This window comes from Simochromis diagramma, unplaced genomic scaffold (assembly GCF_900408965.1).
Source record: "Simochromis diagramma unplaced genomic scaffold, fSimDia1.1 OVJJ01000284.1, whole genome shotgun sequence".
Classification (NCBI taxonomy): domain Eukaryota; kingdom Metazoa; phylum Chordata; class Actinopteri; order Cichliformes; family Cichlidae; genus Simochromis; species Simochromis diagramma.
This window is the reverse complement of record NW_024386871.1, coordinates 1,839,241-1,850,435: the sequence shown is the minus strand read 5'-3', so window position 1 is coordinate 1,850,435 and position 11,195 is coordinate 1,839,241. Positions and strand designations below refer to the sequence as shown.

The 11,195-nt window shown below is 38.0% G+C and overlaps 1 protein-coding gene across 1 annotated transcript; it reads left to right on the top strand.

Annotated features, from left to right (window-relative positions):
* The first annotated feature begins 5,139 nt into the window (after positions 1-5,139).
* On the top strand, positions 5,140-10,932 carry rfk (riboflavin kinase). The gene is made up of 4 exons (XM_040031580.1): positions 5,140-5,670; positions 6,611-6,762; positions 8,920-9,022; positions 9,183-10,932. Exons 1-4 carry the CDS (start codon positions 5,589-5,591, stop codon positions 9,356-9,358), a joined length of 513 nt encoding a protein of 170 aa, XP_039887514.1. The 5' UTR covers positions 5,140-5,588; the 3' UTR covers positions 9,359-10,932.
* Positions 10,933-11,195: the final 263 nt, after the last annotated feature.

Here is an 11,195-nt window from a genome sequence, read left to right as displayed (position 1 = left end):
TTTGTTGTTTGTTTTTTGAAAAGAAACCAAATTAAATTGAAAGTGAATTTATAAGTACCCTGTTTTTGTCATATAGCACTCTGTTGCAGGATCAAGAATGCAGGATTCATTTGGCAAGACTTGAATTCTAAAGCTTTAAAATTGAAGTCCTTTCCAAAAATAACAAAGAAACAACAATGGTGTTGTGGGTCCAGGTGAAGTTGGCAGGGATGTGGGTGCCAAGTAACAAACTCTTGCAAAAACACATAATTTGTTACTATTTCTCTGGCTGAACCTAAAAATAATGCCAGATTCCAGGCATATCTTGGCATCATTTGTCTTTATTTTGACTTTTGTTTTCTAACATTGTTTCAAGATATCGAAACCAACCAGTGCAGATTGTCATTTCAAGTATGTCAACCATGGTTGCAAATTTCTCAGTCATGCCAAAACAAAATGATCTCTCTCCTTTCATCTCAGAGAGTGCTGTCATAAAGCTCCTTGCTTGTGTTAGCGTGATCATTTATACACCTTTAGAAATCACCAGTCGAAACACTTCATCTTTTGGTGGATATATTAAAGCACTGGATGATCCAAAATGAGCATTTACATGATCTCTTCTGTTTAGACAGCCACAGTCTGCAAGCAGTTAGCTGCAGCCAACTTCCCAAAAAGAGAGTAATCTATCTTAGCTTTACACAAAGTTTTATATCAGAATGTGCATCTATCTGATTAGTTGAATAATGACGCAGGTAAAGAGCCATGCTTTTGACTTTGCACTCCCTGATTTGTTCTCCTCATGACCAGTGTTGGTCAAGTTACTTGAAAAAAATAATCAGTAACTAATTACTGATTACTTCCCCAAAAAAAGTAATCCCGTTACTTTATTGATTACTTATTTTCAAAAGTAATTAATTACTTAGTTACTTTTTAAAAACACGATTTACAACCTGAATAGTTGATAAAGCAATTGATCTTTCAGCCCAATTCTACTTTTTCTGCATAATCCATCATACAAAATGTAATCAAATGGAAACATCTCTTTTTAAAACTTGTTTTATTAGTTTTAATCTTTTAACTTTATGCATCAAGCAAAAATATAATTATATGCAACATTCAAAACGTTAGAGCACTTATGCAAATATGTGATGTCTTGATAAATCGAGCAGATATTAGACGTTTACACAGCACCATTCTCGCATGAAAATATCTTAAAAGTTTATTTTGTGACCCAGAAAGAGTAATATTTCAAACTCCGCCACTCTGTGTTCCTCCGCCACTGCCTCATTTGAGTTTTGGACGAAATGGAGTCTGGGATATTGCATTTCGTCATTTCGAGCTGACTGGAGACCAGAATAGCCAATCAGATTTTTTTGCATCCAAGTCTGTGATTGGCTGGTTTTGTGGCACAAATATAACTATGTAGAGAAAGAGTTGAGTGCGCACGGGCAGAAATGTTGAGAGTGCGAGCAACACATTGCGAGCGAGCGCAAATGCAAAAACTGAGCGAGAGGGGCTGCTATTGTGTGTGTGTATCAATGCTTTATACAGTCATTGGTGTGTATGGATAATAGCAAACACTGAAATACATTTTTTGCACGCAGGAATGAATTTTGTTCACTCAAATTCAGCTTTTCTTCGCTCAAAATAAATTTCTCCTCAAAATGCAACACTTGCACCTGCAAACTTTTTTTTACGTGCGCTCAATTTTTTTTTACGTGTGCTCAGAATAGTGGCACAAAAATAATGCCATATATTTTCACCTGTAAAGTAGGAGTGTGGTAGGCGGAAGTTTACCCTGGTGCAGGTGTGTCACAGCGGTCAGTTGAAGAATCCACGAGTTTCTCTGTGAATTTCCCATTACGTCGTTGCGCACTCGGTGCTTGCTTGGATGTTTAGGGGTTATTTTCGCTGTAAAAAGAAGTTTTCTTCCCACGCACAACGGACACTAATGTTTTTGTCACTTTTTACGGAATCAAACTCAAAATAAGCTCAGTTTTTTCCACGCTTTAAACGCTGCACGCTCATACGCTCTCCCGCACTCGATATATTATCCATTGTTGATCTGCACACAGCTGTTGTCATGAACATTGCACTCCCTTACGTCGCTGCCATGAGACATTCTCACAAGAAAATCATGGTTTTAGTAACGCAGTAACGCAGCGTGCTTCTGGGAAAGTAACGGTAATCTAATTACCATTTTTGCAATAGTAATCCCTTACTTTACTCGTTACTTGAAAAAAGTAATCGGATTACAGTAACGCGTTACTGCCCATCTCTGCTCATGACCCTTCCAGATGGGAATGGTCATTGACCTCCAGTCAGGGATCTTGTCCTGTGTGAGAAAACTCCTCCCTACTATAGCTGTTAATGGAGATGGTAATAGGGATGTGATCACCTGTGATAAACCTCAAACACTGAAATCAGATCCGTTTGACACCTTAATGCCATCGTGAAATAAACAAAGAAAAGAAAAAACAACAAAAAACAAAACCAGGAATTATGTTCATACTCACACAAAGTTTGTCACAAAGTTTAACTGGTCATTTGGCCACAAACCCACAAATTCAATTCAAGTTCACGTTTGGTCTAATAGCCACAGGACCTGGGTATCTAACTGAAGAAAAAATTCTCCACCGCAGTGGGAGAGACTGATCAAAATCATACATGGGAGACCTTTTTCTCACCTTCACTGTACATGTCTAAAAACCTTAGTAGGTTACCACAGAAGTTTCCAGTCTGTCATCACCTCTTTAGTGGCAGAATTACACAGTCTTCCCATTTGCCAGAATCCATTTTAGGATTTCATTGATTACTTTGGAATTATTTCATGGCATGGCTCCGCTCTAAAAACTGTTGGGGGCGGGCGGGGGGCGGGGTGTCCTTTTAACGTTTTATCACAAAAATAAATAAATTTCCTATTAGACCACCACCATCATCTCCCCATTTCAAAGGTGTAAAGATGTTTTAAATGTTTTATATCATCTTCCCAAAATTTTACTCTTTCATTATGTGTTGTGTATTTGCATTTGTTTTACTTAAAGACACACACAGGTCTGTATTGGTTATAGGATCTATCCATTGCTTGCATTTTGGAATTTAAATGTATTTCATATTGAAATATTTAATCAGATTTTTCAAAATTAATTACCCAACAGCATACTGCTAGATTTTAAATTTCAGATTACAAAACTGTTAGGTCTACACAGGCCCTATTTGGTAAGGGAATGGCCTCGAGCTGCCCTCTTGTGGTCTGTTTCATTCAGCAAAGGACAGTGACAAAACTCAGACCTTAAAGACAATTGGTTTAAAATATAAAAGAACTAACCTAACCCTTTTATTATTTTTAGTTCAGTTAAATAAAATGTTTTTCCACACCTATTTCGGGTTTTACTTTAGTTATATATATAGTAACTATAATGACCTTGGAGAGAAGGTAGCAGACTTTTTATCCAGACTATCAGAAGATGCCTGAGGAGTGGAGAAAATGCTTGCTGGTACAGATTTTTCAAGAACTCAGATAATCTGCAGTGCTGTAATAACTACAGAGGAATAAAGTTCATAAGCCATACCATCAAGCTGTGGGAAAGAGTTCCTGAAGCTAGGCTAAGACGAGAGGTGATGATCAGTGAGCGACAGTATGGCTTCATGCAGAGAGCTCTACAGATGTGATGTTTGCTTTTAGAGTGTTGATGGAGAAGTGCAGAGAAGGTTAGAAGAAACTGGAACTGTGTCATTGTCGATCGACAGAAAGCATATGGTAGGGTGCCAAGTGAAGAATTGTGATACTGCAGGAGGAAGTCAGGAGTGACAGAGACGTACGTGAGGGTGGAGCAGGACATATGGCAACACTTTCAACACTTTGAGCTGATCTTTCCCAATGAAACATTACAAAAAATATGCCTGTAAATAAAGAAATATGTCACTTGTATAATATTCACAAATCAGGTGGGAGGGGTTTTTTTTTTTGGATAAGTGTTAATACCTGGGGTCAACCATCTGTGGGATAAAAAGGGGATGTTTTTCTGTTATTTTAGTATCTGCATTATTAGTTCATCAGAATCATATAATCAGCTTTGCATTAAACATTTATTGAAGCTTTTGACCTTACATTAACCTTTACATTACAGTGATTGTTATAACCTTAGGTTAATCTTCTATTTACAGGTACCAGAATAATCATATGATCTTTCATTGCAGGTGTAACCATGATCATCTCACACATATTGCAGTTTGTTGCTCATTATAGAGTTGTGCTCAAGTTAATAAAGGTTAAAAGCTACAGTTAGCGCGAATGTCTGGCTGATCTATGGAGGGGAAAGGCTTCGAGCATAGAAGGCCGCACGCGCTTACACAACACTGATATAATGTTATTCTTTGTGATTCTGTATTCAGTTATATCTTTTGTTATGTTTTAAGTAGTGGCAGTTGATTAAACAATATTCATTTAATATTACATACTTGATTCAGAGCATTACACACTGATCACCTTAATCAATTTGGAAATCCTTGTAGCTGCAATGTTGTGTCTCCGCAGGGGGACAGTTGGCTCCAGGAGACAGGTGGGAGTCAGTGCCTGTCCTCGGGAAGGAGCGAATGTTCTTTTCTGTGTTAAATAAACTGTCAACATTGATTGTATTGCGCCTGTCTTACGCATGAAGGGGCGTTCTAATACCCTGATTTCATAAAACTATGGAAATGTGGTTTTTGAGGCGAGATCTGAGGCTGTCTGCGTACGGTGTCCATCTCCCACTCGTGTGACCATTAAAATCATTGTTTGACTCAACCCGGCCGGACCAGTGTTGTTCTTTGGGTTTTTCCTCTTGGGTCCATCCCCAATATATGAATCCATAACATAATACTAACAGGAGTATAAAAAATGGACATGGAAAACCATAGTACAGCTTTTATGTATACACATGTGGTTGCTCATTACCTGCCATCCCAAACCAGCAAACTCAAATTCATGTAGTTTTGACTAGTGGCATTAGTATAAAAGAAAAGACTGCCAAGTCAACCCTCCTGATTAAAAACTAATCGAGCTGTCCGTACATCTCCTCAACTCCTTTGCCAGAGTATCTGAAATCGCTATATTTCCTACAGCACCTGAAGGCAGCACATGGCTACTCGTCCGTCTTTGGTCACGCGGTCAGTGACATCAGACGAAGCGTTCGTGACGCAGATATGTGATGGTGCAACACATGTAATATAACCGGCTACCTGTGAGGATCTGTACTTCGTTTTCTCAGTCATACGGAGAGTGGATCTGTCTGAAGCGGAGACTTCTGTCTGTCAGATCTGGTGTAAGCAGCACTTTTGGAGAAAACCGCTTTAGGAATTATTCGTTTCCAGTAAGGCTAACAGTTATTAGCGCTGATAGCATAGTAAGTGAACTTTCACGGTTCAACCTTAACCTACTCGAGGAGGACAGCATAATAGCTAAAGACTAATGTGAACTTTGAACTCTACAGGGGCAAAATTTGGGCAAAAAGAGTGCGTTAGATAACCGTGTAGTCCTGTCTGTTTAGCTAGCCGGACTTCCGTGTGTCGTTCGAGGTCATTCTGTAGCGCTCATTCAAGAGACACAGCTTCTGTCCCAGACTCTAGTCATGAAGAGCCTGCCGTACTTCTGTCGGGGAGAGGTCGTTCGAGGATTTGGAAGGGGAAGCAAAGAACTCGGTATTCCCACAGGTGAGTTGACTATTTTACCATTTGTTTGCAGGGCTTTTAATTAAGCTTAACTAAACACCGATTTACGCAAATAACGTAGTTGGAATTAGTAGTTGGAAACAACCGTAGACAAAGTTAACATTAGTGGTCTGATTTTATATAATACATGTGCGTTATAGCTCGTGTGATCAGTTACTCTGTTAGTCCAACTGTTCTTTGTACTGCCCCTTTACACACGACTGAACTGCTCTGCACCTTTTACGTAAATATCGCTCAGTTTTTTACCACAATGTCACGATGATTCACAGCTTTTAATTACTTCATTTATCCTCACGTGTACTTTTCGAAATAAGCTCAGTTTTTGTTTTACACCACCTATAAGTTTAGGGTTTAAGATCTTTACACTTAACCAGTATCAGTCCAATAGCTTTGAAAACAACTAATAAGGACTGCATTTTAAACATCTGTTGACCAGGCAGCGTTCAGCATTTTTTTTTGCTGTAAGAAATGGCCAAATTAATGAACTGTGGGCTTTACTCTTAAGAGATCAGAATGGAGCTCTGGGCAGCATGCAGTCACGGACAAAACCAAAACACATGAGTTTATATGGCCTTGAGCATTTTGCAAGATTTTTGGCTTAAAATCAAACTTTCATAGGATATTGGATGCGGTTTGTTTGTAATAAATGTCTTTCATGTATTTTTTTTGTCCTCCACAGAAGTTTCTCAAGCAGTTTGTCTCGTTTCACAGTACCAGTTTTGAATACACTGAAGTTAACAGATTAATCAAATGCTTTCTGCAAACATTTCTGGCCTTCATTATCATAAAAAGCAGTTGAACGCTTTAGTTAAATAAAAAGTCTTCTTCTAGTTTGAAGTAATTTTCTCGAGAAAATCACTTCAAACTTCTTCCACAGCATCCTTTTTATTCCCATCATCTGATGTTTCCCTCTGACCTACAGCAAACTTCCGAGACTCCGTGGTGGACAATCTTCCAGCAGATATCAGCACAGGGATCTACTACGGCTGGGCTTGTGTGGGTAATGGTGATGTCTACAAAATGGTGATGAGCATCGGCTGGAACCCTTACTACAAAAATACCAAGAAATCCATGGTAAGCACTTAAATGCCATAGTGTTGTGGCCACAAAAGATGTCTTTGATAGTAAAGGGCTAAGCTAATTATGATCTAGTTATAAGTGTCCATCGATTCTACAGCTTTGGGAGGAAAATTAGATTTCACACAAACGTATTTAAGCTGAATATGTGAACTTCTTTAAAAAGTCATCTGACTAAGCCGTGGGTGAATATGATTTTTTTTTTTTTTTTTTCCCCCCCGTCAGTGTGTGTGTGTGTGTGTGTGGAGAGAGAGACAGTTTTCCAGCCATCACCATGTGTAATAATCTGGGAAATCTCCTTTCCACAAAACACATAATGTTGCGCTCAACACCAAATCTTTGTACATATGCAATGTGCCTGGTTTTAAAGAACACTGGTCTATTCCATCTAGCGACATACTTATTTTTGCTAATGACCATGTCAACAATTTGAGACGTGTTAGTCAGGGTGGATTTTCATAAATCTCCTCAGCAATTCATTTATTTAATTGTGGTCTAGTTTACCAGATGGGAATTTCCCCTGTCTCAATCGTGCCCATTGTATATCAAAAAAGGATACTTTTTTGCATCCTCACAGTGGGAAGAAGTTTAAATTTAAAAAACAGAATCTCCTGTAGAAAAGAAAACTGTATTCTACTTGTTAAAATGGCCATGTGGCTAGCATATGCAGGTAAAACTAAGCAGATTTAAAAATAAGGATTTCTGAAGATAACAGGAGCGTAAGAAATGGACATGAGAGCTCCAGTGTTTAGACATTTTAATGCAGCTGTCTGTCTTGTGCGTTCCCTTCCCTTTCAATGTGTAGAAATGTTACCTCCTCTCAAAAGTGTAGATTCAGACCGATTATTGTTACAGAGAGACAGATATAGCTTATGTGCACTACAGACTGAAAGCCCTAAAGGCTTGGACTGTTAAAATGCTTTTTGTGGTCAATTATATGGGTTATCCCCTCTATTTTTATACTTAGTGTGAGGTTGTTTCGAGTCTAGAAAGTGCCATGCATTTGTTTCTTTGTGAACTTGCCTTTTTTTCCGCCTGTGTCTGTTTTTAATATTTCTAATAATGTTGTGCATAAAATCATTTTGACAGTATTAGTTTAAACTGTTTTGTTGTTTTTGTTTGTTTGTTTTTCATCTGGATTGCAGATGGCTTGTAGACATTCTTATTACTGATTTGTCCATTTTTTTTTTTTTTTTTTTTTTTTTTTTTTTTTTTTCTTCACCAGTATTTACTTTTTCCACCAAAGGTCATTTTCACATTGACACTGTCCACTACTGTTTGTATGTGTTTTACATTGAGTTCTAAGTACTGTGCAAAAGTCTTTTGCCATCATTTGTCACTCATCATTTTTGCTTTCAAGGACTCTGACTTTCTTATAATCTTCTAAATGTTAAGTTTTCTGCAGGTCTTTCAAACGTTGCCTGCTTTTTCACTCATTGTCAGGCCCCACTTTCAGAGGAATGTTTTTGTTTAAGCCACTTACAACTGACTTATGAGTCATCCAAGCATTAAAAAACACAACTGAAGAAATTAACCAGTGTGATGTGTAAACGCAACACACAGTTTAGCAAAGAATCTGTTTTAAATTGTATCTTCTGACACTTTGTTAATATTTGTTCCCATTTCTTTGTAAAATCTATAAAATAATTCCAACAAAAACAGATTAACAAACAAAATAGTATTTTTGTATCTTTGTACAAGTGGAGAACAAACAGAATAGCAGATGAACCGTATTTAAAATGGGGGGGGAAAAAATCTACAAAGACCTGACGCAGAACCTTGAGTTTGGGCCTTTAGTTGATGCATCAACTGTTCACTGAAGCCTCAACAGAAATGGGCTCAGTGGAAGGGTGGCTGGGAAACTGTGAGAGAACCCTGATGTATGCCAAAAAACCCAACATCTGGACTAAAAACTGATTTCTGTCAGCACTAATTTAAAAACTTCAAATTCTTCAAATCATTTTGTCCAACAAAGCAGTCTGGATATGGCGTGTCCTCCACACGCTGGCATTGATTGGCTTTTTATTTTGCAAGTCACTTCTTTTCCCCAGATGCAGGATAGGCGCGAATGCAACATTGTAACATTTTTCTAATACAAAAAAGCAATTCAGTCAATTATGGCTCTTATCTAACTTTATGCATTTTTGGTTATAGGAGACTCATGTGATACACAAATTCAAAGAAGACTTTTATGGAGAAGTTCTCAGTGTGGTCCTTGTGGGCTACATCCGCCCAGAAAGAAGCTTTAACTCACTCGGTATGCCTTTTAGTTACACTCATCTCAACACAGAAGTGATGTAGTGTGATGCCAGTAATGCCCTTTTAAAGTTTTGCTCAGTATTAATGAATACATTTCCATCATCCCCTTTTTCGCGACTCTCATAACACTTTTCTCACCTTTGCCTCCGTCCTGACAGAAGCCCTCATTGCAGCAATCAACAGTGATATCGAGGAGGCCAAGATGAAGCTGGAGCTGCCAGAGCATCACAAGCTGAAAGATGACAACTTCTTCACCAGCACGGCCAACTCCTCTTCAGTCCTGCCCGCCACGCCCAGCCCGTCCACGTCACAGACTATTATGAACGGTCACTAACAGCTGGCTAGGACAGCAGTGCTGTGGATACACTCACACAGACCAGAATTAGACAAAGGTTTATGTAAATGCTCAGCCTCGCTGTCACAATGCATGCACATGGACCTAATCATAAGCAATCCTTTTTTCTTTTCTTTTCTTTTTTATTCTGTTTTTCTTTTATGTTGTTGGTGTCTCTTTGTAAAGAGCTGTTAAGCTTCCTGCCTGGTTTTGTCACACAGACTGATTATGTCTGCCTCTCAACGGTCCTGCTGTATATTTGGAATCGTTTACTAGAGAAGGCACTAAAAACAGACCTTGGGATTAAGGTAATTGCAACCACTGCAGAGGCAGTTGTAAAATATTGTGTGTAAAAGGTACAAATAGACTATTAAGTGTCTGATCACTATTTATTTTGGTTGGAAATACATGACTTATCTTTTTTTCTGCTTCAGCGACGGTTAAAGAGAAGGTCTGGGCATTATTATCTGCAACAAAAACACACATTGTGCAATCTGAGGCTTTTTGAAAGGCTTCAGTTTTCTTGTTTTCTCCTTACATGTCCCTCTTCAGGAAAGGAGAAAGTAAAGGGACACTGCCCTAAAACTTGTACACTTGGCCAGAAATTCAGTTTTGTTTTGACGCAGGAAGAAAATGGTTAAGATGGTTATTTATTGAAAGATATGTTTACCTAAAATGTTTTAAGCAAAGGCTTTTATTAATCTTTATTTTTATTTTATCTTGATTTAGGTATCACTTAACTGTCTTGTCAGTGACCGGTCCTTTTAATCAGCAGTGAGTTATAGATAAACACTAAGGCTGAAAAGGGCTTTAAGCACGTTGGGAATTTGTTACTCCCTTTAGCCTTTTCATTTCAGTGTCGATGGCTTTGTTCCAGATAAAAAAAACACTGGCAGGTGGAGATGCTAAAAGATCTTTTTAGTACAAGTGGAAGTGTATAACACCAATTTATGAGAATTTGAACAGATCAAACTAGCACACTATTCTTAGTATCTGCATCGGTCAGCGTTTAATATATTTACATTCAGAAACCGTTGTCAAAGCCCTGGCTGGTGTTAGCCCCCCCCCCCCCCCCCCGTGTGTGTGTGTGTGTGTGTGTGTGTGTGTGTGTGTGTGTACCTGTGCGGCTTTTACAATGAAGTGTTTACTTTCATTCGAAGCTCTGATGATGGAAGCCTGCTGATGTGATTTCAGCTCTTATAAACTCTTGTGTTACATGAGACATATTAAAATGTTATTTAGAGAGTTAAAAAAAAAAAAAGACATTTGTTGTACACTCAGCTGTTTTTGCTGGTGAGATGCCTTTTAGTTGTTCCATTTCTAATGCGTGCAAAGGACTGAACTAATTAATTGTGCTGCTTTATCAAGCCTATCAAAGATATAGTGATATCGATAGATAATTTTTTTTTTTTTCTCCCCAGTCTAATTACTGCAGGGCGGTCTGGTGTTTTAGTCTCACATGTTGCAGTTATTTAGTCTAGTTTACACAGGGACCACAGATACTTGATGTAGAGTTCATTAAAGCGTATCCACCTTTATTTTCATCCATGTTTCATTAAATCAAATCATTTTAATTCAGTTGTATCAAAGTTCTTTTCTTCTCTTTCCTTTTTAAGGCTTTATATACATTCAACGTATTTTCAAAAATGATGAAAACAAGAAACCCACATTAAACAATATGTAGCTGTCTGACCTGTTAATACTTTTTGCCACATTACATCTTTGGCTGATACAACCTGAATTGTTACTGAACTCATATTAGCTTTTACAAATATGCACAGATATACATGTTAATTCAGATTAAATCAGTTCTGAAACATATTTTCAAGATTAAAAG

Bases quoted from the DNA above. Each gene is read 5' to 3' on its own strand.
- rfk (XM_040031580.1), top strand. From the start codon at position 5,589: ATGAAGAGCCTGCCGTACTTCTGTCGGGGAGAGGTCGTTCGAGGATTT. The intron at 6,763-8,919 runs GTAAGCACTTAA...TTTTGGTTATAG, and splicing joins AAAATACCAAGAAATCCATG to GAGACTCATGTGATACACAA. The intron at 9,023-9,182 runs GTATGCCTTTTA...CCGTCCTGACAG, and splicing joins AAGAAGCTTTAACTCACTCG to AAGCCCTCATTGCAGCAATC.